We start from the raw sequence: 26,328 nt of genomic DNA, 5'->3' as shown, positions 1-26,328 counted from the left end.
GTTTTTCTGTTCCTGATTTTGTGAATCATATTCAGGCATGAAGTTTTCAGAAAAATGCTCCTGACAATAGCTCATGGCTGCCTGCTCTATTTGGTAAATAAATGCTGTTGCAGGAAATAGCAACCTGAGCAATTGCCACTGTGTTAACTGAGGGACAGCGAAGAATTAATCTTTTCTTTTGATTGGGAGAATTATTTTGCAACATACATTATCTCATATTGGAAACCTGTTAGGCATGAAATGACGAGATAATTTGTGTGACCATCACAGGGGGAAGACAGCTGGATTTCACTGTCTTTTTTAGATGGTGGGAAGCTGACTCTCCCCTGCCAATTACCAACCTAAATGCAACGAGTCTGAGTCTCCATTTGGTTTGGCAATGCAATTTCCAGGTCAGTTTGGATATGTGCATATGCTTTTGCATAGATGTAAAATTAGCACAACCCTGCCTTATGCAGACCTGTAGGAAATAAGCCTACAATCCACATATAGTGTTTTTTTTTCTACTTCCCAAATGATTTAACATGGATTTCATTTTGAATAAGAAATAAATTGCAGAAAATCAGCTCTATTCAGGTATAATTAAAAGGCAAAACACTGTCATTTCTGAAGGAAAATACTCATTATGAGTAATTTGTTTGGCTCTCATTAGTACAGGAATGGCAATTTCTAGTATATGCTGTGTGTAAAATTAGCTTAGAAATATTTATTTTTAATGAGCTACAAAAATGTTTCTGACTTTTTAACCGTTCCGTGATGGCTGTAGTCACTGTGCTCCTGGTGGTCACAGACACAGGATAGTATATCCTGGAAATACAATTATCTGTTTGGGAAATAAAAGTAGTCTTGTAAAGAAACCCCTTGAATAGAGATACAAGGGCTCTAATATGGGACATGTTTTCTAGGTTCCACTCATCCACAAGAGCGTACTGATGTGCAGTTCCTTCAGTGTAGGTATCCTAATACTTGGGTCTTGGGTTTTTGGTCTTGGGCAACTCTGGCTTCAGTCATACTTCCAGTAATTGTGCCGATTTCCATTTTCACAGAAAACATGCATCTGGATTATAAGTGCAAAGTTAGGACTTGCAAGGATTTGCATGTCCACTCTCATTTTATATGAGAGCAAGCTCATCAAAATAAATAATTATGCTTAGGCATTTCAGGAAACTAAGCAAGTGTGTAAACTGCTTGCATGATCAGATTGTCTCCATAAAACATCATCAAGGTGAGATGCTTGTTCTTAGCTGACGCGGAGATAACTGAAAATTTTCCTAAGCCAATATGTTGCCTATAACAGCCATGACAAAAACTACTGTTTCTGTCGTGAGAGGAAAAAGTAGCATGAAATTGTGCTGTTTTAAATGAGATTTGTCCTAAGGCTGACAGCAAGTGTGAAAGAGCTTGTAGTGAACAGAACCTGTGGCAAGAGCCGAATTTTTCCAGTATGTAGGTTTTTGATTCTTTGCTATCTATTTTATACAACATTTTAAACTGGCATTTCAATTTATGGCTCTTGAATTGCTTTCAAAGATCTGCTCTAGTGTGGTTTGAACTTTCAAAATAAAATAATCATTATTTATTACACTAATTCTATGGATTATTGCAGACACTAATGGAATATATGGACAGTATAATTACATCAGTTAATCACTTCCCAGGTGTACCGTAAATAGATTGTGAAATAGTTTGGAAATTGCTCGAATTTGAATCTTCCACATCCCTAAAAAGTAAGTTTAAAAATTTCTCATAATTTCTGTTATTTCAACATTATTTAACTCACTGAAATCCCAGGACCCTACTGGGCTCAAAATAGAACTTAGAGTTTTAGCCCCATTTAAAAATGTCATGCAGCACATGTTTAGGCAAAACTTCAACTGCAAATCTCAAACACAAGATACAGCCCCTTTGTAAAGCACTTCTGACAACATCAGGCCAGAAGATACAGGCAGATGTGAAATAAATCAGGAGCGAAACAGACTAGCTTAAGGAAGGAAGAATGAATGAATCAGTGTTTATCAATTTGGTCACTGGACAATGAACACTCTGATTCACGGTGACAGGGAAGTGAAACATCATTACAGATAAGTACTTCAAGAGAAGAATAACAGGAAAATGAAGGCAGGAATGGTGGAGGAGTACGTTTGGTGTTGAAAAGCATGGAAGCTAACAGAATACCAAACTATCGTGAAGCTAAGGATCCCAGTTCTAGCTGTGTTGACAGTTTTAAGCTATGTATTTTAACAAGTTGCTTACTGCTGCTTTGTAAGTTGCACCCAGAAAATGTAGCGAGGTGCACTACATTCTGCATTGCTCTGGCTTCCAGCGCTGAACTGGGGCATTACCACAAGCAGTGCTAATGCTTGGCTTTGTCTTGGGCTGCGCAAAATCCCAAGTTCTACTAAATGGGATCAGATCACCAAATTCTGCTTGGACTTTTCAAAGTTTGTCCTACCATAAGTAGACTACATAATTTAAGGATTCCTTATGCATTCAGGTTGTGTCTTGGTTGGCATTACAAACTCTTCCTACTATTTGAAGGCCATTCATTTTTAAAATAGCTTTTAAAGTGTGTCTTTGACTGTTCCTCTTTGATAAAGCTCTTTAAATTTTCTTTCTCCATGGAGTTGTGGATGTTTTTATAACTAATGGTGCTGCTGATGAGAAAGGGTTTCAGTAATACATGAATGGGAGTTGAAGGAAGGCAGCTCCCTAAGATGGGCAGCTAATTGGGAGCTTTGCTGTTTTGTGTTAGGGATTGGGCTATGGGAAGGATGTTACACAATAGCTTACTTTTGAATCAGAAGATGGTATTGTGATTCTCTGTTAATTAAGGAATAGAGATTGTGGCCGTATGTTAATGGAGTAGATATAACTAGATTGGAACGTATACAGAATGAATACTGGGATTGTTTTGGTACCAGACATCTCGGTAAGACACCTGCAAGGTTAAATTGTAATAGTAGTGTAACCATGGTAATGCTGTTGAGTTAGGATTGATGTAATGTTAAGGACTAAGACTGATGTAGTAGTAGATGAATAAATTTCAAACAAATATTCTTGAGTTACTATCAGGTATGCAATCTTTTGTAGATTAAAAAGCTCTGTTAAACATTAAGGCATAGAAAAGCATGTTTACCAGGGTTCTTTTCCACTTTTCTCCTCCCCCCACTCCCCACTGTTCGCAGTTACTATTCCTAAGGACAGTGTGTGAGAAATGTGACCTTGCAGCTAAGGTGGCCCTAAGTATCCTGAGCTGCAGTAAGACAAGCATTGCCAGCAGGTCAGAGGAGATGCATCTCTACTTGACACCAGTAAGACAGCATCTGGAGTGCCCAGGGCTGAATTTTCCAACACGGGAAGGGCATGAATGTTCTGGAATGAGTGCGGCCTTTTGGGCCATGAAGACAATTAAGAGGTTGGATTATCCAGCATATGAGGAGAGGCTAACAGAGCTGGGGCTGCTTAGCTTAGAGAAGGCTTGATGAGATTTTTCTGAATGTATAAATACCTGATGGGGGGGAGTAAAGAAGATGGAGCCAGATTCTTCTCAGAAGTGTCCAGTGAACAGACAAAGGCAATGGGCACAAACTGAAATATCCTATGTTTAAACAGAATTTCATGTATAACTTTTTTTTAATGGTGAAGATGATCAAAAACTGGAAAAGGTTACCCAGAGAGGCTGTGTAGTCTCCATTCTTTGAGATGCTTTGGGTGATTAACCTGCTTTAGCTAACTTCATTGTATCTGAGGAGTATTGGACCTGGACGGGTCCTCTGGAAATGGTCTAACATCAGCAGTTCTGATTCTATGATGGTGCCGTAGGTATCATGTTCTCCTGCCAAGATGATCAGGTTAACACTTGTGAATATGGAAATACATAACTATTTGCAGTCAGGCTTTCACGTGTCTCCATTTTAGTGGTAAATCCTTACCTATCATTTTCTGCTCTAAATACGTAGTGTTTCTTGCAATGACTTAAGTACCGCTGTTCAGAAAGATGAACCTAATAAAGCAGCAGACGTGGGCTCTGTGCAAGGCATCAAATGCTATATGTCCAGTCCAGAACATGTGCATCCACATTCTTCCTTCATTCTTGTAGCACGTTGAAGCTTAAATCTTGGATTTTACTCTGATGGTGTCTTCAGGACATACAGTGTCTTCAGGACATACACCATACTCTGGTGTATGATGGGCACATTCCTGTTATTGTCGTGGCTGCCCAAATCTGTTTACATGTGTGCTAAGGAGACTTGGAGGCAGAGACGTTTGCTTTCATCTGCTTGTGTGTGTGGAGCTGGAAGGGGAGCAGAAGGGTTGAAGCTTTTTGATCCTTTCTCTGATTTGAGTGGGAAATTCTTGTTTCAGAGCTGCAGTAATATTTGAAGTATACAGCAGCATGGGTTTTGCTTGAGGGGGGGGGGAGGCCCTTTCCTGAATATGGGTTCTACTGAGTTGCCTTCTTCACCCCAGCTATTGTGGGACACTAGCAGTCTTGGCTTTAGTCATGGGCAGCTTTTTCTCCCCTCCAAAAATAAGCTATAACAATTAAGTACAACAGCACTGGCTACAGAAAACAAACTCTTAATGTAATTTATATTAAACTATAATTCATTTTTCTAATAAACCTACTCTGCATTAATATCATATTTGACATTTTATAGTCCTATCTACCTTTAGAAATTTAGTTTAATTAATCAAGCCCTCATACTTATTTCCTGCTGCATTATTTGTTACCTCTTTGGCTCAGGGTACATCACCATTATTTACTTCTTTAATTAGCTCTGCATCATTAATCTATGCTGCTTCTCATCTTTCTTTAGATGGAGTAACAGTTCACATTTTGAGGGGAGCTAACAGTTAGCTGCTGGAGTTCTCTTGATATCTCTTAAGATGTGTTAAGACCTCTGTGCTTTAGTGCAAGTGAATATGGGATTTAGCGTCAGTGTATTGCAGCCAAAGGAGTTTCTTTAGTTTCATTAGGTAATGGTGCACCATCCCCTTAAAGCTGCTTGAAGGTGACTTATCCTAGTCAAATCTTGGGGTTTGTATGAAGCTGAGCTGTCAAAACAATTGGGAAAAATGGTGTTTAAAAAGGCTTAGTGGAGCAACTCTGTGGATGTCTATCGTTACTGGAACTTCCTGCACCAATAATGTGATGTTAGACTGAAGGGCCAGGTTATGCTTACGCTGCAGAAGTTAAGACTTTGAGCTCTCTGCAGCAGTACACAGTAATGTATGTTTTCATATGCTGCAGTTGATTTCTGAGGGGTCACCTCCTGTGCATTAGGCTGCAAACTCTGAAGCAACAGGTGGCTTGTCCTCGGGAAGCTTCGGATCGCCTGAGTGGTAGTCGTCTTCCCTCTCTCCTTTTGCCCAAGGCTGCTCTTCCCCTGGGAGGTTTGTCTTCATGCATTTGTGGGAAACGAGGCTCTGATACAGATGTCAGAGTAGTAAATGGAATCGTGCCCTTTCGCTGAGGCCTTCTGAGTTTGCTGTCCCCAGACTTTCTGTAGTTAGGATCTCTATCAAAGTTTAACTGGTCGTCTTGCTTGCCACATGTTCCATGTCGTTATTTTACAGACCATGTCTTTGGAGGAATATTTCTCTGTACTTGCATCTTGATAAGATCAGGTTCTTTCTAAAGACCAGTTCTGGCTTTTGAAAGATACAGATGATGGGTATGCTATTTTCAGCACTTGACTTTCAAGTCATCCTTCCTCTGCCTGCTCTGTATGTGAGGGGATTGTGTTAAGAAATCACCTCCTCTTGAGCCCAGCTCGTGTTCAGGATCTAGGCAGGAATTTTGTTATTTCTCAGGATTTTTCCTTGGTAAGCTTTTCCTCGTCTTTTTATTGGTGACCTGTAAATGAGGAGACGGGAAAACAATCAGTTTTCTTTCAGAACTTTTTATTCAGAGAAGAACTTTCCTGTCAGGATTCTAGCCATCCAGCTAGCTCCTACCGTGCTGAGCTATTTTAATGTGTAGCTGCAGTTACATGCAGTAATTAGGCAAAGGAGGCTTCTCTCTTATGTTAGAGAGACAAACCTCTCTCTGAAGTGAGGGGCACACTGCTGGGAAAGGGCCTGCTTGTACCTCCAGGAGAAACATTTATGCTACCATGGGAAATGTAGAACATACTACCAACAGCTTCTCCCAGTTTTATGTCTTGAAATGATTCACATTTTGCAGAGAGTATTTTGATTTCATTGATTTGTTCTGAGATCCTTTAAGTGATCTCAAGAGGATTAAGATGCACAGTTCCCATTAATTTAAATTGGAATTACCAACAGTTAAATACCTTAAATGATTGGGGAAATCTGTTTATTATATAACATTATTCAGTACAATTAACATGCAGAGTGGGAAACCCTGAGTGAGGTGAGCAGGTGGAATAGTGATTTGTGTTGGTGCCATTTTTTTATTTTATTTTAGTTTTTGACAAATCTGGCTTGATTTGGGGCTCAGGAGCTCTTGCATGGCCTGTGACGAGGCAGCATGTGCAGTAAAAGGGCTGCCCAGGAAGGTCAGCCACGCTCACAGCTTAGAGCTGCTCTCCCAGCTGATGCAGTTTCTTTTAGACCATGGTGAGGAGGGCACTGCAGGTGGAAGGTGCTCCAGAGCTGAGAACCAATATCTATTCTTAAAGAAATTGTTTATATAACATATATGATCCTGTTACCTATGTGTCAGAAACAATAAATTCCTGCTATGCTATCAGTGGTATGCAGGATAATCCATCCGACTGCTAGATTAGATTCTGCTGCTCAAAAAACATACTCTTGCCTGTTTCTTGCCTTACATTTTCTTGGTTAGCCTGGCTTTTCTTTTAGGTGTCTATTGTTTCTGTTACTCAAGAATAAATCACTGAAGCTATACCTGTAACTTGATCTGAGAGGGCATTGCAGTAATTTTTGTCAATAGCTGGGAACTTGAAAGACCCTAATTTGATTGCAGGCTTCCTGCATAATCTTTAGTAAGCTGTGAGCTCTTTCTGGCTTTCTTTTTTTTTCCTCCATTACTCACAGGTCATGCAGATTCCATGTATAAAGGAAAGGAGAGCTTCAACTGGGGTGCAGAGCTCTGATGTTGGAACCAAAGGAGCCAGTGTCTTCATCCTCAAACCTGTGGGAATATGTCCTTAGAAGTTTTAAATGGTACCGTCAATACAAGCCTTAATTGTGACAATAGCCAAATCATAATTTCTAGCCATTTTGAGTACAAGTTTGAATTCAAAGCATTTTTAAATGGCAAATTCTTAATGAAGAATATTAAAAACAAAACATTTTTAGATGGTTTGAAAAACATGAGCAACAAAGAAACAGAACTGAGAGACAGCGTTCTTAAAGAACTTCCTTTGTTTCACTGAACTTGTCATATCCCAGCAGAGTAAACTGTATAAGGGAAAATCAGTGTGAAATCCTCACCAGGCATTAGTAAAAAATTGCACTGGGAGATGAGGAATATTCTGAAATAGTGTTGGGTGAGTGGTACTCCAGGTAAGCATATGTTGGCATACTCTTCAGTTGTAAATTACGGGCAGAAATGAATGGTGCCAAACTGGTCTAAGTAAATGATCAGAGTGCATTATTTCCACAAAAAGGTAGGTATAGGCAAGAATCAAATTTCTCATCATGGGTATGAGAGCACTACTCTGGGAAATAAGTACATTAGGGCACACAGCTTTCTTAGCATCAGCTATTATATCCTTTTAAGCCATGTTTGAGAGTACATTTCCTTCTTGAAAACTGGGAATTTGTTCTATTTTTATAGAAATGAGCTTGTTGCAAATTGGCATACTCTGTTGTGTGCATGGCTTTCTATGCCACAGAGGGACCGCAGGGCAATTATCAGAAGCATCCACTGAAGGACTTGAGTAATTTGCCAAATGTTATTTTGTTTGCAGATAAAGTAAATAGTTTTAGTACTGAAGTGCATTTAAGTACTCTAACTTTTTGTTTAGTTTAAATTTTTTTTCTCTTACCCCTTTAAAAAAAGCATTCTTCTGTCTACTGACTTTTCTATTTTTATGTTCTCGAGCACAGTTATGTGACTGCCTGTAATGCCTCCTATGAATCTCAGCATAGGGGAGTTTATCCCAAGATGGAGCTGTGAATGGATGTTGATTTAAAGGAGGTCAGTTAAACTTCATTAAATTAAGCTTTTTTAAAAAAAAGATCATCTGTGAGGAGACAGAATGATGTTGTTGATAGCTGTGGTGCTCTCCTGAAATACAAACCAATGCCTGATAGGAATGGTTTCACAAAGGCTTGACTCACACCTGTAGTGGATTGTCTCTTGATTCTGCTCTTCTGATTTTTTTAAATGGCTCAGGGATCTGTTTCAACAACAGTAAGCAATGTCATGTTATGTGTTTTAATGCAAATCTTCAACACATACAAGCTGTTCCTTGGACAACAGAGCTAGTAAAGCATTGTTTACTTACGTCCAATGTTTCCTGGATGCAGAGCAGTCTTAAACCCAAATGGTTGGTCAGATGTATGCTGCTAAGCTGTTGGGTGAGTGAAACACAACCCTTCTTTTCTTTTAGAGCATGGTTTAGCCGTGTCTTTCCCATGAAGCTGTTAGGAATATAATACAATGACCGTTGCTTGGAATGGTGGTTGGCCTGGTTCAGAAGCCATTACAGAGGATTGACAGACTTTGTGATCTCACAAGTCTTGTTTTCGTAAGGAACCCAGTCTAAAATTACCTTCTTCAGTTACATGGTGTTGGATTACATTAATTAATGTGTGTCTTCAGGAAATGATAAATGCCATGTAGCTTACATTACCTGCGGCACCGAGTGCACTCCTAGTCCTTGTTACTGCAGTACTGCCACGAATTCCTAACACCTCTTCCTTTTTGGAAGGAGCCATGTACCTCCCGGTGCTGTAGAGCTCTGCTTTGTCAAAAGCTCACTTCCTTTCCTTTTAAGTTCACTTTTCTCTTGCTACTGGGGTACTAATTCTGTCATAACAGTATACTTACTACCACTTCCCAGCAGTTTCCCATAGACGAGCAGGTCTCTGTTTGTTCAGGGCGGGCAGTGATGGTTGGAAATGGTGCAAAAGCTTTTTGCAGTTGACTTGTTCTTCCCTTTTGCCACTGTACAGAGAATTCTCCATGCTGGCTTCTTTCCTCTGACTGCTTTATCACCTTCAGCAGCTAGCCTTACCTAATCCCAGCCTCTGTCAATCAGCAGTCCCCATCCTCCTGCATTTATACCTTTTCGTACTCCAAACTTTTCACTGTTTTCAACACCTTGTGTCTCTACTGACAAGTGCTTTTGAACAGATGCCACACTGCACCTTGTCAGAGCTGTTCAGGAATATGGATCTGATGACTTTGCTGCATGCAAAAAGAATTAGCATCCACATTTAGCTTTCTAAGTATCTGTTTGTTTAATACATTGAATGTAGTTTCTTAGTTGGAACTAAGTAGCTGTCGTTCTTGTGAGAATTTGATTTATACTATGTTGTGCTACTTTTTATAGTGAATTTATAATTATTATCCTTTAATATAATTAATTTTCCAGCTAAGATAATGTATATGGTAAAAGTGAAATAGTGTCCACCATTCCTAAAATGTTGAATGTATAAAGAAGATCGGTAGGTCACTTACAGTGATAACAAGTGTTTGAATTCATGGTAAATGACCCATGGCTGATTTTTGAGTTGTAGGTGGATTCTGTTGATTCTCCCCTCCTCCCCTTCCTTTACAAAAAAAAATAAAATCATGTGGGCTCTGCAGTTTCATTACCTCTCGGTTCTTTACCAAGTCATCTTGCCAATCTTTGATTTGGAATTAAAAAAAAAGTGTACCATGAATACCTTAATACAGAAATCAAATTAATAAACAGATGATTCTTCCACTTTGTGTAAACTTTTATCCCTTGCTATCTAATGTATTGATGGTGTTTTCTACATCCATACCCCCGTTTAATTTACCTTTTGTATAATCTTTTCCTGGGTTTTACAGATGTATCTAAATGGTGTTAACATCAGGATCTAAATGCTGAGTTCCTTTAATACCAGAATTTGAGAGCAGGATGAATGAATCCCTTCATCTAAAATAGTTCATGTTTTGGCATTATTCATCTCTGGCAGATTGCTTCTTTCAGTATAAAGGTGGCTGGATTGCACTATGCAAAAACAGCAGGCTGTGGAGTATGCAAAGCTTCATCAGCCTGTTCTATATATAGGTCATAGAAGGTGCACAAAGGCTTTGTGTGCACTTAAATTAATTTCATTACCTTTCTTGTCACAGTTGATTCTCAGTCTCAATTTTACTTCAGCTTTCCTCACCTCTAAAGTTGTCTTTATTGCAGAATGTTCTTGATGGTAACAGGTAAATCCAGTTTTCTTTCAACATTTGTATGGTTTTGTTTTGGGATTTTTATAGAATGCCTCACGGAAAAGAATTACTGTTGGCCAGCTGTTTTCTTTAAGAAAGCTTATTTGTCAGGCAAGTAAAGTGAACTAATCTGGTCAGCGTAGAAGGCTGTTTACCTTGTTTAATCTTTGACTTCTGAGTGTGGATCTTAGACTTCGCAGGGACATTTTGCTGTCTCAACAACTGCTTATGTGGCCTGTTCTTTTCCTGGCATGGGGAAGAAGTAAAACGTTTGCTGTGCCAGATGGTGTATATTAAGCTTATTCTGTGTGGTCCTGTTCATTCCTGAGTCTTGGTTTTTATGTGAGGTTTTATCCTCTACCATTGAAAAGTCTTGAAATAATCAGACACTGATGGTAAGTACAACAATAGCAGTGCAATCTTAAAACATTTTCTATAGCTTTATACTCTGTTCTTCACCTTTCGTGCCAGCAAAGACCTACATTTGTTCAGTGCATTCTGCTTTGGGATGGTGGCTTTTCACATTGCATCTTCTAACTGCTGTAGTATGTTTTGTGTCTTTGCAGATTAATTCTGCTGTGAAGTGTAATTTAACTAATGACCACCTTAAAATGAATGCTGAAAATCATTATTGCTGTCCCTTTAAATTATTTAATTTGGAAGATACTTGAGTGTATTTTGTAAAAGCCTCACCAGCCTGAGTTTCCCCTCAGAATGGAGCAGCAGCGATGCTTTGTGCTTTCTTATTGTGGTGGTTGCAAGATAGCAAAATTAATCTTAACGCTGAAGGAGCCATCAGATGAGAAGAAAAGCGTTAAGTTTGCAGTCTGTATTCCATTCCATGACTGATTCCCTGTATTGCTGAAGAGGGAAGATGGTTACAGGTTGCTTTCAAGGGATAACTAGACTGGGATATAAAGTACAGGCTGCCGTGGGCAGTTTGGTTTGTCTGATTCTGGGTGTCATGGAAGGAGAAAGTAATTAGAAGGTCTCTGACTAAAGACCAGAGTAGTTTTGAGGCATGATCCAGGGTATCAGTCTGTAAAAATAACAAAAAATTTCTAAAAGCTTCATTGGTGTTTGTCGGATCCTTTAGAATAGAACTTAGATCAGCTTTCAAACTCTAGCAGACCTTTATAAAAAAAAAACCAAAAAACTCATCTTCCACTAGAAGTTTTCTCTTCAGTGATTGTTTATGTCGTGTGCTAGGTGTGAGGTACCTAATTGTCTACTGATGGATAGGAGGGCCCAGCCTTTACACCTGCTGAGAGTGTGTTGGTAATCTAGTAATTGAGTTCATTTGGCTGTAATATGTGGTTGCTTTTAAAAGATGTTTTTTTATCCCTTTTAAAAAGAACACACACACACTCCCTGCCTGCCTGGGGAAATGAAAAATTACATTTAAATTTTTTAAATGTAAAATCTCAGGTTCAGCTTTGGAAACTGAGCACGTGGCTCTCAAGTGGAGCCTGGTGTAAGACAAGGGGGTTATCTGTTCATTTCCATTTGCATGGAACAGCATTCAAGATGGGGCATCAGCATAGTGTTAATCCATAGTGTTAAAGATAAATTGCAGGTAAAACTGATGATGCTGGTCACCAGTGAAAGCATTCCTCAGTGACTGAATGTTTACGTTAGGGCACTTTGTGAATGGGCACGGGGTCTTAAAAAACAAACAACATATTTTTTCCTCACTATGTAAGCAGTGTGGTTATGAGCACTGTCCTTGAAAGCAGGCAGCAGACAATCTGATTGCTTTTCAAATTGAATGCCTCACCTGCTGTTTGTAAACGTGTTCTTCTCTCATTTACCCTGTTACCGAACAAACAGTCATTGATTTCAGTTGCACGTGTGTTTTTTAAAGCAGCAGCATCCCAGATTGGATACGAATCTGGAGCCTGCCTGGTTAGTGAGATATCCAGCTTAAAACTGAAAACAACTTAAACTATAGGCAGTCCTTTTTATTGCTATTGATTCTGGTAATAAGGAAAACGAAGGCAGCTGAAGAGAACAAACAGGTCATTAACACACACCTGCCCTGGGAAGTATGAAATTCGGAAATTATATGAGTTGTGTTTGGAATATAAACGAAGGATAGCTTCACAGCAGACAAATGGTTCAGACTGTACTTCAGCCGGTCTTACCATCAGAGTAAGTTGTGAACTGTCCTACTGGTGCCAGTGTTGTGATGGAGGGCGAAGATTGTTCATTGTTCTGGAATAAGATCTACATTTTCAATAAGAAAAAGGCACTTTTTTTTTTTTAAACGTAGGCTTTGTACTATGTAGGGATTGTGCATATCCTTAACTAAATATATATTTGTAATTTGTTTTGCTTGTTGCCTTAGTTACATTGGTCAAATTGTCATGTGCATATCTGATCTGTTTTCCTGCCCCTCTCCAGCTCAATTTGATTTTGCAATAGGGGGGCTTCCAGCTCTTCTTTCCATTCGTGTTAGGTGCTGTGCACATCTGGAATGGGAGACAGGCTTGCTTTTCATGTAGTATCATTGCTGACACTCAAGACAGTATGGGGAAAGGAAATTCAACTAAAAAACAGAAGATGCAAAATAAAGGCTGGAGACTTAGGCTGTGATTTTCTATGGAGGTCAATTTTTTTTTTTTTGAAAGTATGCATAATAATTGAATCGTGCAAAGAAACAGGGTGGAATTAACTCAAGTGCTGAAGTTAGACTAGTTTGCCTTCAGGTTTCAGAAACTGAAATTCACTCATTGTTCTGATCAGGACTGACCCTTAATGTAGGTGCCAAAATTTCCCCATGGTTCTCCATTGACTATGTTTAATGTCTAGAATTGATTAATTATTTCCTAGAATCAAATGCAGAACTTGTGAGTTCATCTGGTGATGAGCCTTCTGCATCCTTAGAAATCCTGTAATTCATAAATGACAAGACACTGGCAGAAGACTGTGGTGTGACAATAGGTTTAATTCCAGCACTAAAGGATGCCTTGATTAGGCTTTTCTGTAGTTGGTTTTGAAAGCATTTCCCACTCTTTTTGAGAATGCTTATTTCCATATCTTTCTGGGAACAGAGTGGCTTCCCAGATGTGTCTAAAGAGCTCACTACATTAAGTTTATTCCACGTGTTAAAGAATGAATATTACAGCATTATCAGTCACTTGCCTTGGGCCATAAGCCACATTCATTTCTTCACAATAGAGTTACTGAGTACCACTGATGATACAATATATAGTTAAGGCGTGTGGAGTTATCAGGGAGAATATACAACAGCCTTGTATAATTTCATTAAAAGGTGAACTGCATTCTTCCATGTACAAATAGCAGGTTAGTGTGTGGTGATGAATCACTTGCATTCAGAGGAACGGTCTAAGGCCAAAACTTTCACAAGCCTCAAGACATGAAAATGCACCAATAACAACAAAACTGGCTGATTTAATCTAATGAAAGAAGAGTCAGTTCTCTACTTCAGATGACATGGGATATTATTGGTTATGTATCCTCATTCCAATACATAGAGCATTCTCCAAGCTCTTGCTGCCAACACGCTGACAGAACTGGTTACCCTTTGTATACGGCTCTGCCTTCAACGTTGTCCCTGCTAGAACGTTCTCTGCAGAGTGTACTTTGCTGCACAAGTCTGCGGACAAAGCAAATAACCCCAGTCTTGTCCAGCTGCCGTGATGCTATTCAGGCCAGCAGTATTTACAGAGAAAAGCAAGACCGGTCAGCCTTGGTCCTTGTATATGCTGTGAAGTTAACTGACAGTCTTCTTAATTATCCAAGCAGATCTAGACTGAGCAAAGACTCTTGTACTTCTATTGAACAGGTTAGCTCAAGTTGAGCCCCTGCACTTAAACGGCCAGCAACTTTTAGCCCTGTGACAGTATGTCCAATATTCAACAAGTCTGACCGTAGCACTGCATTGCCCTTATCAGTCAGATCTGGTCAACTGCACTTAATATGGATGATGCCCAGCTATGAGCTGATTACTCAGTGTAACTGGCGAGAGCCCATGTACGTACAGATCCACCAGCCTTACTTAAGCATTGTAATTCAGAGTACTCTTAGTGTGTTCACATTGCCGTAACCTTTGTTATTATTTGTTCTGGAATTCTTTGTGGTTTTGACGGAGGCTTTTTAAAGCACTACTTAGGAGAGAGGTTGAGGAACCCCTAGTTTGGGTCACCAGTGATAGACAACAGGAAATGTGAAATAAAATTGTATGTTTTCCTTCAAAGTTCTACTGTAAGCTTTTCTGAAACTTATTATTGAAACAAATGTTAAAACAAGCATTACTTTTCTAGGCCTTGTTCAAAGACTGGAGGAAAAAAAAAGGCAGCAGTGTCAAACAAGGTCTGTTAAAGCAGCAGGCAAGCATGAATTTGGGCTCACTTTTCAGGTCTAGCACTGCTTGACCATCACAAATTGTTGCTGTGACAATGTTAAGTAACGCCTGAGAATATATAAGTGTGTCTGTTTGTTCCTTAAAAATTAGATGCTGAAGTTTTCATTATGTATATTCTTTAGACATTATCTACAGCTGCTACTGTTCCTCTTACAGATACTGACTGTCAGTGAGATTCAGTGTGGATGCTTACAGGGAGCTTCAGCTGATGAGATTTCTGCATGTATACTTACCTCCAGGGCTAGCCATTTAATTGAATCTAAAATCAATTTTCAATTAGTGGTGGTTTAGCACCTCATATTAACTGCTAGAATTGTGAATAAAGGTAAAGAAAAAAGCATGCAAATCTATAATTACTTTTATCTTAATGAAATGAACAATAGCAGTATTAGGAGGGTCAGGTGCTGAGTGGTTAAGCAAGTTCCGTGCGTTCCTACTAGCCCAGTGTCACAGCATGGCCTCGCAGGTTGCTGCTCTGGTACCTCCGAGGAGGCAGCACGGAGATGGGCATAACGGCAGGGACAGGGGAAGTGCAACTGTCTCAAACTCTGCTGCTGGTATAACCTAAGGAGAAGACTAAAACTGAATTTCTCTCCATGAGAGATCCGTAATAGGAATAAGTATTTTGAATTCACTTATGTCTGTATATGGCATGCATGTGTTAGTGCCCTGGAGAATATAACAACTGCAAGGAGTTGCAATTGCTGGTCATCTTAAAAGTTTTTAAGGAGTTCTTATTTGTGGTTTTCCAGTTGATAGAGTGTATCGGTCCTCTAGTGCAGGAGTCCTAGCTCATTTCCTATCAGTAGTTATACCATGTTATAGTTGAGATCTGGTCAATAACTTTGCATTCAGTTCCATACTCAACATCTATTCCAGAGTGACCATTATTTTGCAACTATTGCCTTTTAGGCTATTTGTTTTAAATTGTTGCAACATAAAATCAATACAACCGAGCAGGGCTCAAAAGGTAAACACTGAAAATAAGAACACTGTTTCTCCTGCTAACCCTTCCACATATCTTTTTGGCTTCATTATTTTAGCACTGGGGATTGTTTCTTCCTCCAATTTCCAGCAAGTTTTGTAAGTGGTGTAGCTGAACTTCTTTCAAGTGGTTCATTAGAAAGTCTGCTATGATCTTTCCACTTTTGGGATATGTTTAAACACTGGCAGTGATGAAGTGATTGGAATGTCATGAGGACATACTGGGCAGTCTTCATATTTCACTTCTCAAGGGCAGTCACTTTTGCTCTTGATCAGTATGAGCCTCCAAATCTAAGTTTAGAGGGTTCAAAAGTCTGAAGTCGTGCAGTATTTCCACTTATATGGAAAAGGGCTTGAAGCTCTCCCACACCTGAGTGTCAGGACATTTTATCTACTTTTTACCAGGGCAAACCATCAGTCTGGCTGTTACACAAACAACATAATGTCTCAGGAGGTTCTGTGTAATGAGTACCTGATATTTTCTTCTCTGACTCTGTACTAGGCCCTGCATCATTAAGAATTTTTATCTGTGGAGACCACCAGCTGTGCTTAACTCACTGTAACATGTTAGAGAAACCACCCTAGGAAGACTGTTCGTTTTGGTTTAAACTAGAGTATTGGTCACACGATGATGGTATGGTCTAATTTTGTGCGTGGAGAAATCACATTCACCACAAAACTATTATAGTTCAACCACTTTATCAAATTAAGTTCCTGAAGGTGATTAACAGAGAGAAGTCGACTTCACATGTTAAAATTACTGTATTATATGGATTGTCCCATTGGAGTACAAATGGCTGGCATTACGAAACAACAACAACAAAAAATGCAGTCTCTATTAGTGAGACACAAGGTATGAAAGTAACTTAATGCACGTGTGACATCTGAAGTATGAATTAGTCTCTTCATATTAAATGGCATTATCTGAAAGCTTTAGATTTTTGGTTAATAATCAAATACTTAAACTACAGTTGTTGGGGATTTTTTTTGCTACTGAACATAGGATCTTGCTACTGCACACCTACTGCTGTTTCTTGTTTGTCTTAAGAACAGGAAGGGCATAGAAGTAGTCATCTTATTGCCATCTTACTGTGCACGTCTGAAAGTGCTATTATTGCTCTTAATGAGAGACTTTTCAATCTTGTTTAGGATTGTTAATCCTTGTATGGGTTCCATCATTCTAGTTCCAGCATGACTGCTACTGTGCTATTGCGAAGGACTGGACTTGAAAGGCTGTATCCTGTCCTGTAGCAAATGCAGATGAAGTACATTTGTGGAAAGAGGGTGTCATTTGGTCTCCTGCAAATTCTAACAGCACCTGATTTCTACTTTGGTCCCTTGTGAATGCTAAGCCAGCCCCAGAGCTGCACAGATGTAGCCTGACTGCTCATGGGCCCAGAACTATTCTGTGAGCAAGCGTTGAGCAAGTCGCTGGAGATTTCCACATCATACTTCCTCTTCCTTGGTTGTTCCCTTCATGCAGACTGGCACTGTATCGATTCTTTGCTACAGGAATGGTCCCTGGAGAACGGGCTGTTGCTGTTAGCATGCTGATCTATCAGCATCCTTTGCTGTTCTTCCTACTCCCCGCAAAATACAAGTAGTAGCAGAGAAGTTGCAAGAAAGTTTGAACATTCCTATGGATTTTTTGTCTTAATGCTGTTATCACCAGCTGACCAATTTTCTTTCAGGTATACTGTGGCTCCAGATGGCCTTGATTTAGCATCTGAGCTTAAACTTCTTCCAATTACATCAGTACATCAGTACTTACATCAGTAAGTTCAGTTGTAAGGCTAGGTCGTAGCTTTCTGACAGCCCCATTTCTAGCAGAAAGACCCTTTGTTGTGCTGCAGTTTAAATTGATTTCCTGCAAAAATGGAGTTGTGTGTATATATTGATTAGGATATTTTGGTGTATTTTAAACTATTTTTTTCCAAATAATTTGTTAATGTATATGTGACAGTTCTAAGGAGTAAGTACCGTTTTTATTAGTGTCTTTTGAGGCAAGTAGTAGGGCAGCTCTGAAGAGGAGATAACTTCTTTGAAGTCAGTGATTTTTCCACTACTGCTTTGCTTAAATAAACCTGCTGTGGAAGAAGAGGGGAGAATAGGTGATATTGATTTTCTGTATTAATTGCATGTAGTTAATGACTTTTTTTTTTTTTCCCTTCTCTGCTCTGTACATCCCTAAGCTTCTCTGTGGCTTTGTATTAAGTGTTTCGAAGGAATCCTGTTTGCACAGTCCGAAGGGGAATGTTTGGTCCTTAGTGCTGTGGTGAGCAAGTAACCTGAGTTATTTGTGTCAATGAGGATGATCTTGTTTGAACAGGACATAAAATAAGTGGCGACAAAGATTAGCAAGAATGCAGTATATTTAGGTAAGGCAGCTATAGCAAAGGCACAGTCTTCACCATACAGAAATTTTAGGTACAAGTTTATAGGATGATGCCTATCAAATTGCCTTAAACATGGGTCATATGGGAGACGTCTTGCATACTTCCTAGTGCATCTCGATTCTTCTGCATTGCTCCTTGTTAACTCTTACGTCAGTGCTGCAATTCTTCAATGACACAAAGGAATACCAGTCAATAAATACTTAACAATGGTATGAATTATGTAAAATAAAGCATGCAAGTATTACAGGAGGAAAAAGATTAATGTGTCTGGGTACAGAGTGCTATAAAAATACCCTGAATCTTTCCAAGGAAAACAGCATTAGCTGTGATAAAATGAATATTTGCAATTGTTCCTATGAATTTCTGGATGTTTATAGAGATGTTAAATGGGCTTGTGTGAGAAGCAATTGGCAACTGTAATTAAATTTTCCCTAAATATATTTAATTCATGGCATGCTTGTTCCCTGCAATAAGAGTTTAAAGGCTTAAGGAGCTTCAGATGAACTGCAGCAATGTCTTAAGCTTCTACATCTTACTCAGTGCTTCGACTATCCTTAATGACTTTTACTGTTGAAGTGTTCTAAAAGTTTATTTACCAGTCTGTTTACAATCATTACTATAGTTGTTTCAAAATAGAAACACGTACTGCAAACGCTTTAGCTCAAGATATCTTATTTTTGTCTTAAGTTCCTATCTGTATTGCTTCACCACAATTTTGATCGTTGATTTCAAACCTGGGGAATGCATGGAAATGTATGTTGGATGTAACTATGGATTTTAGCTGTCCTTTCTGCAGGATGGGTGTTGCTGTGACAGTCCTATTATTAATAAAAGAAATAAATGAGCTTTGAGAGGCTCAAAGAAAAGGAAAACCTTGTGAAGACCCTCCATGTCTATCAAACTCATATTAAGCTACTGATGGCAGATTAATAAAGTTTCTATTACACCATTTAAAAGGCTGGTTCTGGGCATGCTTGAAAATTCAGGTGTCCAACAAAGTTGTACTCCTCGTGCTGACTCGATTCTTAGAAGTTTTCTGCTGAGACCAATGCTCTGTCAGCACAGGTTTTCTGATCTGTGTGCACTAAGGTAACACCGGAGTTCCTGATAGAATTGTGAAGTGGATTATGCTTCTCTTCCTTCTGTGAATACGTAGGTGAAGTAGGGAGTGGCTTGCTGTCCTGTACCTGGAGAATTTATTTAGATAGGCAAGAAATATCCCAGATGTTAGCAGAGTCCTGGGGGCTTTGTATCACTGATTCTTTATTTCAGTGACAACTAATCCATATTGTGTAGCAACTTCTTTTTCAGTCATTTCCATCCACCGCTTTCATTGACAGAGTATTATTATTATTCTTGGAACTTTCAACTGCCCATGATAATTCCAGTGAAGAATAGTTGGTCTGGGAATGTTACAACTAGGTGTAATTTGCAAGACTTATTTCAGCTCTATGCATTGATTATTGCTACTTAATATTTAAAAATCAATGCTGTGACACAGAAGAACTGGTATGATAAATAGAAGGATCTTCAAGCCTTTTTTAGGTTCAGAAAGAACATGTGTGTATGTAAGTGCTGCAATTTGTGTAATACTGAAATACAGATAACAGTTCGCAGATATAGAATGGGCATCCTTATTACTCTTCTGGAGACTTCAATATTTTAAAACTTATATTCACCAGAGACAGGTTGTCTTGGATCATCTAATTCTACACTTGAACCTGACAATCTTTTACAAGCAAGAACACCTCAGCAAGTGAATATTAAATTGTAAAAATAAGGAAAAGTTCTTTCAAAGGGCAGAATACATCGGTAATGTCATGTGTTATAACCTGTAAAGTGTACCCATATAAATACTTGAAAGGCTGTCAGACTTCAGGTAAAAAATAGAATTGTTTCCAGCAAGTAAATATTTCTAAAATGTTTTGAGCCAGTTGAGGTATGGAGGAATTACCATGATCAGGAAAGTTCCATCAAACTTATTTTCTGTCATAACAGGTGTTATCAACAAAATTGGTGCTACACTAACAGTGGTGTCCGTAACAAAAACTAGCTGTTAACAAAGTCCAAACCAATTGTAAATGATTTCTGGAGACTGTAGCTAGATTTAAGTTTGGGTCTTCACTTTGTCCAAGATTTTGTATAATGGACACTTAGGTGTCTTAATTGCAGACCTTAATTGCATCTTTTGTGGGGTGAGGGGGAAGCACCTCCTTTGTTCTGCCTGTGTCCCACTAGTTCACTTGCCTCCTCACCTGTGCAGCCCGTTCTTCCCTTTGTGAGCCTTCCAAAGGTTTTCTGCTGCCTTGGGCATGCACGATGTTAAGCAGCCCCAAGAACTTTTGTCTCTTGTGTTCTAGGACTCCTTGAATACTGAGGAAAGAAAGAATACATGTTTCCATCTTTCAGGCGAAACACCGAGAAGGAGGTCCCTGTACGTGGCCTCTGTGAAGAGTGAGAGGAAGGGTCCTTGTCTGAAGAAGGCTTGACCGAACAAAGTCGCTGCTCCTAGCAGTTTGGCGTCTCTCACATGACCTGTGTTGAGGGTGTGATACGTGAGGCACCTTACTCAGCCAGAACTGGCAGATCTCTTGTCAGTTAATGCAACTGCAGGTGCTCCAAGGGGTTCTCTAACTGGACTCTGCTGTTCAGGAAGGGAAGTGTAGTGTATTCAATGACATAGATATACAGAGGTTTTCATTTCTTCTGAGCAGTGTTTTATTGTTTCTTTTTGATCCCTTTTCAAATTCCTTAACTACCTCATAGCTGCCCTGCGTTAGACAGAAAAGTCTAAACTCTGTGGGTAAAAAAAATATAATTTAGTGCTTGGGCAGCACTAATGCAGTTTTGGTCTTGCTATCCACAGTTTACTAGGAAACAAAAAGTGTACAAGCAAAATCCCTTCATGAAGTCCCATTTCATATGTGGAACATGCAAGTTTTGGCAGGGACTTGTAATCTGACCTTATTTTTAAAGTAGTAAAGTAGTCAAACCATGGCATACAAAACCAACGAACTGCCAATCCAGGGTACTAATGGAAGGCAGTAAGAAGGTATGCCAGAACTCCTCATTTCATGTACCTCCCTCTTGCTGAGCTGTAATGGAGCTTTACAAAAAGTTCTTCAATAAATTCTCACTCTGTAAGTGACTCATGTGTGCCCCAGTGCCTGGTCACCGTGGCCTTGTCAGGCGCGTTTAGTCATCGCCTGGCAGGATATGCTTAGAGACCTCCACAAGAACGTTGAAAATTTTCTTTCTTTAAAGAATGAGATAACTAGCGCCCTTCAGGCACATACTGTTAAAGGACAAGACTAATGCTGCCAATGTTATCCTTATTTTTCCATTACAGAGAAATTTTAACTTTGAGAACACTGTTATTTTTAGTTGCCTTTTTAGGCGGCTGCAGGTATGTCACTGCAGTCTGAAGGGCAAAATTTTAGTGGTGGCTGGAGGACTGAACTGTGTAGCTCAGAAAATTGGCTTTAAGTCATCTTTATACTTTCCCTAGGCAAAGCTGGAGGTGCTGAATTTACCCTCCTTAAAGCTTTTTTAGTGAACTGAAATGGTGGTCACCAGTTGGCTCTTGCACCATCTTGGTCACAGCTTTCTCTAATTGTAGGCACCCCTGAGCATAGCAGTGCTGTGGACACTCCTTAACTGCAAGTCATCTCCTTCCCGCACTTCTGGCTGGGTTAAAGGTTGCTTTGTTTTGGTGACAGAGGCTAGAACTGCCACTGTGGGTAACATTGGCTGAAAGGGTTTATTTTTTGCTTAGAAATTGGGTTCTAAGTGACTTTCAGATACACTTTGTGCATAGAAGATTTCGATGAGACTGAAGAAATGCAGAAACCAAAGCCCTTCTGACGAGCAAACTGGGAAAGCATCAGCAATACAAGTGTTGGTACCTGCTTCCCAGGTTATATTGGGAAGTCTGGAAGAGTCTGTGCAAACAGGTGGAGATCGAGTGTTCGCCTGAGGTCCACAGGTTGGGGCTGCTTTGGCTGGCTAGTGAAGGAAGCTGCTTTATGGAGATGCTGCAGGGGAAGATTGTGGACTTAATTTAAAATTGTGAAATGTGGGCATGCATCTCTGTGGTTATGGAAGATGTTTTTAACTTCTTCCTACTTATCTTTTGGTAAGTAGAAGGTTTTCAGTCAAAGTTTCCTCCATTTTCCCCATACATGACTTGAAACTCAGAAGCACAGGTTTACCAAAACATGACTGCTGCAAACAATCCATGTGCTTGAATGCAGGGTGGCCAATGTAACATGAAGTACAAAAGCTGACCAAGTCTGAGGCATCTCAACTGCTGCTCAGAACTGGATAGTAGAAGTGTTGAGCAGGGTCACAGAACTGGAGCACAGGGCAGTCTGGGTGCTAGGCTTGTTAAAATACCGTGTGTTCCCCGTCTCTTTAAAGGGCTGTAGTGTGGTTTCACGATGGTGCTGTTACGGTTGCTCAGGTCAGCTGGCTTCTGGCTTTTTCTACCTTGGAGAGCTTGGCTTTGCAGCCTTGATTATGCCATTTAAGCAGTAATTTGCATATTGCTTTTACAGGAGGTTCAGTGAATAATGATGAATTTTTTTTCCTTGATTTTGTACACAGTTAAAGGAATGTATTCCAAGAGAGCTTCCCTAAATTATTCTTGTAACTCTTTGGCTTTAATTGGTAAATTACTTCTTGCAAGTCTGAGATGTAGAGCCTCGTTTCCTGGTGTGATTTGATTGGCAATTTAGAGATGATTTGTTAAACTGAAAGAGTGTATATCATAAGATTAAATATGAAATTGAAAAACTGCTCGAGGGCATAATTGCCCTGCTTTCTCCTAGAAACATTCTTGTGCTGGAAATGTATAGAGCAAACATGTTTTTGCAACACTGGTGTTGGAAAAGAAACACACCAAGTTGCTTGGAATTGAGTTGAGCATCCACTTAATCCTTAAGCCTGTTCCTCTGCTAGCACTTGTATTCTAGATAACCCCCCAAAATACACTGCAAATAAATGAGCCCCAAACCGTAATCTCAGCAGACCTGTAAGTGATCTCTGTTGGACCACCTCAAGGTTTTTATCTGGTTAATGGTTTTTGGTTTATATGCTTGTAAACTGGGCTTTTAAAAACTTTTTGTACATGTATAAGAACTTGTTTTTTGTTAAGCAATAGATTTGGAGGTCTATTTCAGGGATTCCAAGAAATTCCAAGAAATTGTCTTCAGAGACCTGTGGCAATGAGTTTCACTCTCTCATTATATTGTTTAATTCATTGTTTTAATATCATTCAATCCTTTTAGATCTAGAATATTTAGAGTACAGTTCCTCATTTGGCAAAAGATGACCTCTTCAAATTTTTCTTTTTGCCCTTAGGCACGTTTTTTTCCATTCCCCTACACAAAGCAACATAATGCTAGAGCCCAGTTATACTACTTAAGACATTTTTGAATTTTTTCCTTCTATCTGAGTTTACTTTGTAGTATTGATTTCCACCCCCCAAAAAAGGAATGCAGGGAAATGATCAGGAAGGCTAAGCATATTAGTCTTACTGCCTTTAAAACTGTTTTCAGCAGTAAATGAGTGAGTTAATAGGATACCCAGGAATTTCTGTTTTTTGGTTGTAGAAAATTCCAGAAGCTATCAGCCAGGGAATTGGTAGTACGGACTCCAGTTTTCTCCCTCTGTGTTCAATAGCTCATTTGAAGTACAGCTTTGAACAAGACACACCCCGTGTGGAGTCTAACACCATAAACACTGTCCCTTTTAGGCTTGTCTCACACATCTGTCCCCATTCTCCTTTTCTGAGCAGACATAAGCGTTTTCTCCTGTGTATCGTGCAGATACTTTGGCAGGCCATGTTGCAGCCATTTCACATAGGTCACTGATTCTGACTTGTTTTTCCCATCCTTTTCGACAGCAACCTGGAAAAAAGGAGAATTGAGCCAGTTAAGTATCATGTTAACATGGGCATGATTTTGTTACTAAGAGGCCAAGAAACAAGCTGTTTTATTTTCAGTTTTAGATTTAAAATTTTTGTGTCCTTTCAAAAAAAGAAGTTGCATCCAACTTGCTAGATGGGAAGAAAGAAAGGCAAGCATGTAACTGGCCACTACAGAAGATCTATGCCTAGTATAAAGAAGTTCATTGATTCTAATTTTTTGGTGCTTCCTCTTTTACTATTCAAAGGAGCTAAAAGAGTGGTTTCTCTGTGCCAGCGTGGAGCCTACCTCTAGACACTCCAGCCTGAAAACCCTGACCTATAATTGTGAAGGGACGTACTCAGAGCCAAATGGAGTCTACATCAAACTCCACAATGCAGTAAGCAGATTCATTTACTGAAACTGGTCATTTGAGGTGACTTTTAGATAGCGTACTTAACAGAAGGAGCTGACTGCCACTCCTGCTGCCATGGAAGTTTATAAGGAGCAGCTTTTAGAGCAAAGACCAACGTAAACCACCCCATTACGTCACCAAACCAGTCTGTTCTGAGTTGTAATAAAGGAATCTCAGACTTTGTTTCCACATATCTATCAGCAGGAAACTTTTTTTCCCCTTCCCTCATTTGAACTTCCATCCATGAGTTTGTATACTTAAAGAAACTTTGCCTTGACAGAAGATTTCAGACTGTATAATGTTAATGCTCAAGGACTGGGCAGAAGAGCTGGGGTCTCCCATTGGCAGGAGAACAAGTGGGACAGGTACAAGTTGATGGAACAGGCGGCTGGAGGGATTCTCTGTGAGATCTCCCCCCAGTATTGCCTTTTCAGAGCAGACTTGAAATGAGCGTTCTGGGTGACAAGATCTCAAATTGAGAGATATTTTGGCAGCCAGGACAGAAGGAAGACATTGTGCCTTCAAAATGACTGATACAGGCTGCAAATCACTTACTCAAAGAAAAGATTAATGAAGGCCTGGTCATCTGTAATGCTTTGCTATAAGTAATTATCAGTAAACCATTTCGTCTCTTATTTAACTTGATATTGTCATTCTCAAATTAAGGGCCACTCAGTCTCTGGGACTTCGGAGTGCAGAATCTCTGCTGATCTGTTATCACTTATTCCCTGGGACATTAATAGGCTTTATCTCATGTTTCAGTAATAGGTTAAATATTGGTCTGCTGGAGCACCGTAGCTGTCACTGACTAGCCACTTAAACTCATCATTGATTTTTTTCCTTTTTTTTTTTTTAAGCTTTGGTATGCTTGATGTTCACAACTTAGGACCTTGTCATCATGTAACCCTTGCTTGTTATGGTGAGACCTTCATCACAGCTGCCTGTTTTTGCTGACAGTAATGAAAGCTATGTATTGTTATTCATGGCTCTCTCAAAAGTCTCAAGCGTTTGAGAATACTGTCATCCCCTGTCGGGCTATCTAGTCCCAAAATCCACTACAGTTTTTGAGTCTGTCAGGAGCAGTGCATTTTTCCTTTTGCATAGATAAATATGGAGTATTTAACTCTACAATTAACAGTGTTTATTTTTCTGTATTCTAGATGGTTATAATGTTAAACAAGTTTGTATTTTAACTGAAAGAGAAGTACCAGTGGGAAAGACTCGCTCCCTAGAGTGTGACTGGCCTGCTGCAGGTGCTGGAGGTGAGCCAGTGTCAGGACAAAATGCTTCTTCTCTTAGGCGTCTCTTGGTAAATCTTAGATTTTACTGTGAATTAAACCAACTGTCTCCCCCCATATAGTGAGGGAGGCCAATGGAATTTGGTAGGAACTGAGCACTCATCTGGGATCTTTGGCCTGCCCCTCAGCATCTCCGCAGCAGTGTGGGATCTCCGTGGGACTCCAAAGAGGGAGTTGACACAGGAAATAAAAGCAAACAGACCTCTTCTGCAAGGGAACTTGGTCTAGAGATGTTTAAATTCAGGCCTGTGATGAATCATCAAAATGACTGTGATAATGTGTGTTTTTTAAAAAAAACTGTTTGTTGCAGTTCTATTCATCAGCAGTAGTGGTAACATTGGAATACTTATTCTAAAATCTAGCTGATTTCATGTTGTTTTGGAAGACTGTAAGGTAAATTTGCATTCCTGCACAGGTAGGAAGAAGTTTGAAGATTTTTCTAATATCTGGCTTTGCTATGTTGTTAGCAATCAGTCTGTTACAAGCTATGGCAACGTTTTCTGAAAGCAGTTTTCCTGAGTTTCTACAGCTCCGGTTTTTAAGTGTATCTGGCTTTTCTTAAACGAGTGGGAGTTAGGTAGCCAGACA

The 26,328-nt window shown here is 39.5% G+C and overlaps 1 protein-coding gene across 4 annotated transcripts; it reads right to left on the bottom strand.

Annotated features, from left to right (window-relative positions):
* Positions 1 to 960: 960 nt before the first annotated feature.
* Positions 961 to 10,395, bottom strand: LOC308179777 (uncharacterized protein). Of its 4 annotated transcripts, XR_013940524.1 has the most exons (5): positions 8,990 to 10,395; positions 8,445 to 8,580; positions 8,280 to 8,336; positions 7,025 to 7,123; positions 961 to 5,860 (listed from the first exon to the last, which is right to left on the bottom strand). XR_013940524.1 is itself a non-coding variant. In XM_080560469.1 (4 exons), exons 1-4 carry the CDS (start codon positions 9,124 to 9,126, stop codon positions 7,118 to 7,120), a joined length of 336 nt encoding a protein of 111 aa, XP_080416595.1. In that variant the 5' UTR covers positions 9,127 to 10,395; the 3' UTR covers positions 7,012 to 7,117. The 4 variants fall into 4 exon arrangements, 1 of the variants encoding a protein (XP_080416595.1); XR_013940523.1 differs by having other exon boundaries at positions 7,025 to 8,336; positions 8,793 to 10,395; XM_080560469.1 differs by lacking the exon at positions 961 to 5,860 and having other exon boundaries at positions 7,012 to 7,123.
* Positions 10,396 to 26,328: the final 15,933 nt, after the last annotated feature.

Source organism: Anser brachyrhynchus (assembly GCF_964034855.1).
Source record: "Anser brachyrhynchus genome assembly, chromosome: 18".
NCBI lineage: Eukaryota > Metazoa > Chordata > Aves > Anseriformes > Anatidae > Anser > Anser brachyrhynchus.
This window is presented reverse-complemented; position numbering and strand designations above follow the sequence as displayed.

Bases quoted from the DNA above. Each gene is read 5' to 3' on its own strand.
- LOC308179777 (XM_080560469.1), bottom strand. From the start codon at position 9,126: ATGGAGAATTCTCTGTACAGTGGCAAAAGGGAAGAACAAGTCAACTGC. The intron at 8,581-8,989 runs GTAAGTATACTG...TATTCCTAACAG, and splicing joins GAAACTGCTGGGAAGTGGTA to CTTCATGGGAAAGACACGGC. The intron at 8,337-8,444 runs GTAAGTAAACAA...TTGTTGAAACAG, and splicing joins GCATCCAGGAAACATTGGAC to ATCCCTGAGCCATTTAAAAA.